At 44.2% G+C, this 7,506-nt stretch overlaps 1 protein-coding gene across 1 annotated transcript in view; it reads left to right on the top strand.

The window, feature by feature from the left end:
* The first annotated feature begins 2,667 nt into the window (after window positions 1-2,667).
* The window catches only part of LOC139411911 (uncharacterized), a 21,319-nt gene continuing 16,480 nt past the window's right edge, over window positions 2,668-7,506 (top strand). The window contains exons 1-5 of the mRNA XM_071158665.1: window positions 2,668-2,697; window positions 2,856-2,994; window positions 4,117-4,202; window positions 5,157-5,215; window positions 6,482-6,623. Coding sequence (XP_071014766.1) covers window positions 2,858-2,994; window positions 4,117-4,202; window positions 5,157-5,215; window positions 6,482-6,623 — 424 coding nt within the window. The 5' untranslated portion in view covers window positions 2,668-2,697; window positions 2,856-2,857. The remainder of the gene's footprint in view (window positions 2,698-2,855; window positions 2,995-4,116; window positions 4,203-5,156; window positions 5,216-6,481; window positions 6,624-7,506) is intronic.

Below are 7,506 nucleotides of genomic sequence, written 5' to 3'. Positions count from 1 at the left end.
ATGTTAATACTGCCACAATAAAGCCCCCCAAATGAATATATATTGAAATATGGTGTACTGTTAAGTTGATGCATTTATTGAACATAAAAGAGCATGTACACTTTTGAAATTAGCGCAACCTTCAATCAGAAAACATATCACGATATTTTAATAATATTGGCAAATAAGGTTAATTAAAGGTCCAATGTAGCCATTTTTATCTCAATATCAAATCATTTCTGGGTAACAATTAAGTACCTTGCTGTGGTTGTTTTCAATAAAATAATTCAACAGGAATAGCTACTTAGCAAAAAGCAACGACTGTGAGGAAAACAGAAAACTGTCTTTATTATTGCTCTGTTAAAAACTCCATCCCACCGCCTTTTCAGACAGCTCTTACACTAAAAGAGCATTATCATTATTTTCACATTTTCTCAGTATTATTCCAACCTCCAGGTGTGGAAATATATATAAAACACAGGGAAATTATGTTTTTGACTGCACTGGGCCTTTAAGCTTGTGGTTTATGTGGACTGTACATTGAAATACAAATTCTAAAACCCATTTTGTTTACCTAATGCCTATGTAACTCTACCCCATGGTGTACTGTACGTGACTAGTGTATGGTGTGACGGGTGTTTAAAAGGAGATTGTACACAGTGAATGCAGAGCCATTTTCTTTCTTTCTTAGTACGATGAGTAAATCAACATGTCAATAACTTAGCTAAAGAACCTTATGTCATCTAAAACGATAAAGAGCACAGGCCTCGGTATGAAAGTGGACACACAGTGCTCTTGCAGTCAGCTATTCTGGTCAAGGAGTTCAATAAAGGTAAAAAAATCATAAAAAGAAAGAAGGACCTCAAGTGTCGCTTCTCAGATTTCACAGTCCATAGTCTCCGTATCGTGGTCTTGCAGAGTAGGTCTATTTATGTGGTTGACTATGCCTGCATTATTAATGTGGAAACAATATTGGTTCTACTATAAAGCATTGTCCTTTGAAAGCATGCATTTACTTTTTCTATGAGGGTATACATTTGTATTTACATTTGTCGCTATGGAGACACTGGCCAAGCCCTGTAGTGGGCTGTCTCTCGCTGCAGTCTCCCTTGGTGAGTAAGTATGTGTCTTGTTTCTATAACAACGTTTGTGTGAGCAGCTCAGCAGCTGAAGGGACCGGAGTGGAGAGACTTCTGGGTAAGAAGCTATTCTTATAGCAAATGATAGCAACAAGTAAACGTTTATATGGCAAACCACTTTCAGTTGAATATGTGTGTAGGCTACTAGTTTCGTGTCTGTACTTCTGGTCTGTTGATTTTACTTAAGTGCATAGATGGCATACAGTATGTTTACAACCTTAGAACCAAGGCTTTAATACATTGAGTTTATCTCACTTTCTGTCATTTCGATTTCAGCATGGGTATGATTGGAGTGCCAACGGGGAGCAGCGAGAGGACGGGACGGTGGGAATGCAGACAGGGTCAGATGATGTAGTTCACATGATACTGGGTGTGGCCACAGGGTCAGAAGGTGTAACCAGAGGGTCAGAGGGCAGTGTGGTTCTGGGTCTAACAGTGAGTGTTAGCGGAGAGAGTTCTCTGGAGATGGATCCCGGTCTCCTGGAGGGCTCAGTCCTGACTGAGCAGCAGAAGCTACGCCATGTGTTGGACTGGGCTAAGAATTTCCTCGGGACCAGTCAGGGCACCAGTCATGGGCACAATCTCAGCAGAACCTCCCCTTCCTCCCTGCATTTGCACTCTACTTCAGCAGCGCATCGACTTGAGGTCGGTGGAAGAGCTGCTGTCTCTCCCCTTGGAACCTTTCACAATCTTGTCAGAAGCAGAAATGTGAGAGAAAACATGGTAGGCCAATCAGAGCCTCTGACCAGGCTTCCATACACCACCCCACTGCCCTGCCACACTCTCTCCCACACCCCAGGTGGCCGTGAGTTTTCTGGGCCTGAGTTTAAAGAGAATCCTGGGCATAAAGAGCTGGTCCTGTTCTCTGGGCCACAAGAGGATAACAATGACCAACCACGTTTCCTTGGTGTAGACAACCCTCAGGCAGAACAAACTCCCCACAAACCAATAGCTCCTCATCCTGAGGGGAGAGATGGTGTTTCCATCAGTGAGAGCCTAAGAGACAGAGACAGTAGCGTTACAAACTGTTGCTCCTCAGTGGACAGTGACACTATCCTATGGTTGCCTGGATATGGTCCTTTATCCAGAGCCCATGACCTCATATCAAGGGAAGGGGGTTGTGGAGAGAGAGAGGACAGAGTATTGGGAATGCAGGAACACAAAGAGGAGAAGGCGGTGGCGGAGGAGGAGGACCCAAAAACAGGCCTTGAGGGAACTAGTAGTATCATACCTAATGGATCCTCTAGGGTCGCACTAGAGGGTGAACATCTAGATTGGGGAGCCAACGGCTGGGTGTCAGAGGGCCTGAGTGTGTATGAGGAGTATCTGCTGTGTGTGTCTCGTTTGGACCACCTCAGAACAGAGCTTAACCAAGCACCTGCAGATGTCATGACCCTACCTGCTGACGTCATGACCCTGACCCTGACCCATGACCATGACCCTGCTGACCAAACGGCTGACCCCTCCGAGCAACCTCTGAGTGCTGAGCTGGTGGTTGCTAAGCAACATGTCCATCAGGACATCCATAACGAGGGGAGGCGTGCACCATTCAAGAGTTCAGAAGTGAAGAACAGTAGAGGTATGTCTCTAATATAGGACCCAGCATCCTATTCAGACGTGAAATAAAACAGCATACCTACCTTACCTAGCAATGACGTACACACTCATTACATACAGCTCTGTGTGTTGTAGAGACCATGATATCTCTGGGTGTGTTCTTTGTTTGCCTTTGGTCAGTGATGCAGCCCAAGAGCAGCGGAGGTCAACCTGGTGTCAGGAGTCAGGCTCGTGTCAGAGGTCGCGGTCATTCCTGGAGGTTCTGGGAAAGGTCAAGTCTCTCCTGGTCATCCTTCACTCATGGAGAAGTGCTGCCACGGTAACATCTATCATGAGAAGAGCTGCCACGGTAACATCTATCATGAGAAGAGCTGCCATGGTAACATCTATCATGAGAAGAGCTGCCACGGTAACATTTTTCATGAGAAGAGCTGCCACGGTAACATCTATCATGAGAAGAGCTGCCATGGTAACATCTATCATGAGAAATGCTGCCACGGTAAAGTCTATCATGAGAAGAGCTGCCACGGGAACATCTATCATGAGAAGAGCTGCCACGGTAACATCTATCATGAGAAATGCTGCCACGGTAACGTCTATCATGAGAAGAGCTGCCACGGGAACATCTTTTCATGAGAAGTGCTTCCATGGTAACATCTTTCATGAGAAAAGCGTCTGCGAAATGGCATAACACAATTTTTTGTAAAAAATGTAAGTGAGTACCGGCACTTTTTTAATTCCACAAAAAACACTGGAAGTTGCCCTGTGGCAAGTCACACTCAAAGGGAGTCACACTGCCCTCTGTAGTCTATCAGCGGGACTGCACCTGCACTCAGAAAGACATCAGCATGCGTGGTGTATTCATTAGTGTATAAAACCTGAAGAACATACGCACATCCAGGTACTTTCCACAGGTGCTGGGGTTGTAGGCTAACTCAAGGAAAAACAGAAATTACAAATCTGTCATTCTGCCCCTGAACAAGGCAGTTAACCCACGGTTCCTAGGCTGTTGTTGAAAATAAGAATTTGTTCTTAACTGATTTGCCTAGTTAGATCAAATGAAAAAATGGTTATTGGAGAAGTTCAGGTTAGTCTCTCCCTGTTTTCACCCGTTTGCTTCCATTTAGTTCCTACTTAATAGCCTGACCTCTAGAGATTGTATTTATTTATTTTTATTTAACCTTTATTTAACTAGGCAAATCAGTTAAGAACAAATTCTTATTTACAATGACGGCCTACCAAAAGGCAAAAGGCCTCCTGCAGGGACGGGAGCTGGGATTAAAAATAAATTACAAATATATATAGGACAAATCACACATCACGACAAGAGAGACAACAAAACACTACATAAAGAGAGACCTAAGACAACACAACACTAGATAATACTGTAACCAGACAGATTAGATGAACTGTCACTGACATCTCCCTCCTTTGGCTGCAGGTCCCAGCTCCCCAACAGACTCCACTCAGCAGGTGTAGTGTCCTGTTCTGGACTCAGACCATCAACAACACTTCAGCTCCCTCTGGGTGAGCACAGCAGAGACAACTGCTACACTAGATTACTATATGTCCACTGATGTACGTGGATGTATTTGTAATGTGTAATGTATGTGTAATGTATGTGGAACAGTTTATAGTATATCAAATCTTAGTTTATAGATACCTTTTTATCTGTAGTTTACTGTCTAACTAAACCCTTTATCAAGTATAAAGTGTAATTACCACAGCAATAGATAAACAAGTTAATTAAACGAGTATTGTTATAACTCCAAGTAGTCACCAGTTCTTACAGAACCCTGTTTCTTAGAACACAAAGCTATACAAGAATCCAGAATGCAGGGCATAAAAGGTTGAACAAGTTACATAATGCATGTTGTGTTTTTTGGGGAAACTCAAGATCTTGGTTTGAAATTAATTTCACTCCCTCACAACCTCGCAATAGTCATAAGACTCTTCACGGATTTAGACAGAATTAAAGCGAGATTACACATACACACACACACACACCCAGACACACACACACCCAGACACACGCGCAGACACACACACACGCACGCACAGACACACAGACACACACACACACACACACACACACACACACACCCAGACACACGCACAGACACACACACACGCACGCACAGACACACACACACACACACACACACCCAGACACACGCACACACACACACACACACACACACACACACACACACACACACGTACATACACACACACCCTTACTGTTACAGGTCTTTCATTTGATTTCCCTGTTTTTGTTTTGCTACACTTTTTGGTTTACTTCCTGTTTTTTAGTTTGTTGTGTGTTTTTTGGGGAAAATTTTGTGGGGCCCTCATGGTGGGTGTCTTTTAGGTCCCATGTGTTGTTGCTAGTCAACTTTAAGTGGACACCCACCGTAAGTGGTATGTTGTTCTGTATCTGTATCACACATGCCTGATGTAAAGCATTTTGTACATCTTTAGGCAGTGCTGTGAATACCAATGCAACTAATATTCCTGTGACCAGGGCTCTCAAACTGGCAGTAAGATGCATTTCTATACTGTATTTCATTACTGACCACTAAACAGTCAAACAGCTGAGCACTGGTTATGTACATCTGTGGTGTGTGTGTTGAGTGTAGTGTACTGGTGTGTGTGTTGAGTGTAGTGTACTGGTGTGTGTGTTGATGGTAGTGTACTGGTGTGTGTGTTGATGGTAGTGTACTGGTGTGTGTGTTGATGGTAGTGTACTGGTGTGTGTGTTGATGGTAGTGTACTGGTGTCTGTGTTGAGTGTAGTGTACTGGTGTGTGTGTTGATGGTAGTGTACTGGTGTGTGTGTTGATGGTAGTGTACTGGTGTGTGTGTTGAGTGTAATGTACTGGTGTGTGTGTTGATGGTAGTGTACTGGTGTGTGTGTTGATGGTAGTGTACTGGTGTCTGTGTTGAGTGTAGTGTACTGGTGTGTGTGTTGAGTGTAGTGTACTGGTGTGTGTGTTGAGTGTAATGTACTGGTGTGTGTGTTGATGGTAGTGTACTGGTGTGTGTGTTGAGTGTAGTGTACTGGTGTGTGTGTTGAGTGTAGTGTACTGGTGTGTGTGTTGAGTGTAATGTACTGGTGTGTGTGTTGATGGTAGTGTACTGGTGTGTGTGTTGATGGTAGTGTACTGGTGTGTGTGTTGATGGTAGTGTACTGGTGTGTGTGTTGAGTGTAGTGTACTGGTGTGTGTGTTGAGTGTAGAGTACTGGTGTGTGTGTTGATGGTAGTGTACTGGTGTGTGTGTTGATGGTAGTGTACTGGTGTCTGTGTTGATGGTAGTGTACTGGTGTGTGTGTTGATGGTAGTGTACTGGTGTGTGTGTTGAGTGTAGTGTACTGGTGTGTGTGTTGATGGTAGTGTACTGGTGTGTGTGTTGAGTGTAGTGTACTGGTGTGTGTGTTGATGGTAGTGTACTGGTGTGTGTGTTGATGGTAGTGTACTGGTGTGTGTGTTGATGGTAGTGTACTGGTGTCTGTGTTGATGGTAGTGTACTGGTGTGTGTGTTGATGGTAGTGTACTGGTGTGTGTGTTGAGTGTAGTGTACTGGTGTGTGTGTTGATGGTAGTGTACTGGTGTGTGTGTTGAGTGTAGTGTACTGGTGTGTGTGTTGATGGTAGTGTACTGGTGTGTGTGTTGATGGTAGTGTACTGGTGTGTGTGTTGATGGTAGTGTACTGGTGTGTGTGTTGATGGTAGTGTACTGGTGTGTGTGTTGAGTGTAGTGTACTGGTGTGTGTGTTGAGTAATCAGTAGAATACACTCTCTCCCCAGCCTGTAGGGGGCTGTGTACAGTGGCTGTCTCTCCCTGATGAGGTATGGGTATCCATACTGTCCCTCCTGCCACACAGAGATCTGTCTACAGTGGCCCAGGTCTGCCTCCACTTGCTCCGACTGGCCAATGACCACACACTATGTAAGTCTCTGAGGAAGTGAATGAACGAGTGAGTGAGGTGTGTGGGTCTTCCTCTGTCCCCAGCTGTCCCCTAGTAAGACTCTCTGGCGAAACAGGAGTTAACGAGAGCTGTGAAATCACACACACTCACACACAAACAACAGTATACCCATAATACTTACAGTGCCTTGCGAAAGTATTCGGCCCCCTTGAACTTTGCGACCTTTTGCCACATTTCAGGCTTCAAACATAAAGATTTAAAACTGTATTTTTTTGTGAAGAATCAACAACAAGTGGGACACAATCATGAAGTGGAACGACATTTATTGGATATTTCTAACTTTTTTAACAAATCAAAAACTGAAAATTTGGGCGTGCAAAATTATTCAGCCCCTTTACTTTCAGTGCAGCAAACTCTCTCCAGAAGTTCAGTGAGGATCTCTGAATGATCCAATGTTGACCTAAATGACTAATGATGATAAATACAATCCACCTGTGTGTAATCAAGTCTCCGTATAAATGCACCTGCACTGTGATAGTCTCAGAGGTCCGTTAAAAGCGCAGAGAGCATCATGAAGAACAAGGAACACACCAGGCAGGTCCGAGATACTGTTGTGAAGAAGTTTAAAGCCGGATTTGGATACAAAAAGATTTCCCAAGCTTTAAACATCCCAAGGAGCACTGTGCAAGCGATAATATTGAAATGGAAGGAGTATCAGACCACTGCAAATCTACCAAGACCTGGCCGTCCCTCTAAACTTTCAGCTCATACAAGGAGAAGACTGATCAGAGATGCAGCCAAGAGGCCCATGATCACTCTGGATGAACTGCAGAGATCTACAGCTGAGGTGGGAGACTCTGTCCATAGGACAACAATCAGTCGTATATTGCACAAATCTGGCCT

This window comes from Oncorhynchus clarkii, chromosome 6 (genome assembly GCF_045791955.1).
Source record: "Oncorhynchus clarkii lewisi isolate Uvic-CL-2024 chromosome 6, UVic_Ocla_1.0, whole genome shotgun sequence".
Taxonomy (NCBI): domain Eukaryota; kingdom Metazoa; phylum Chordata; class Actinopteri; order Salmoniformes; family Salmonidae; genus Oncorhynchus; species Oncorhynchus clarkii.
This window is presented reverse-complemented; position numbering and strand designations above follow the sequence as displayed.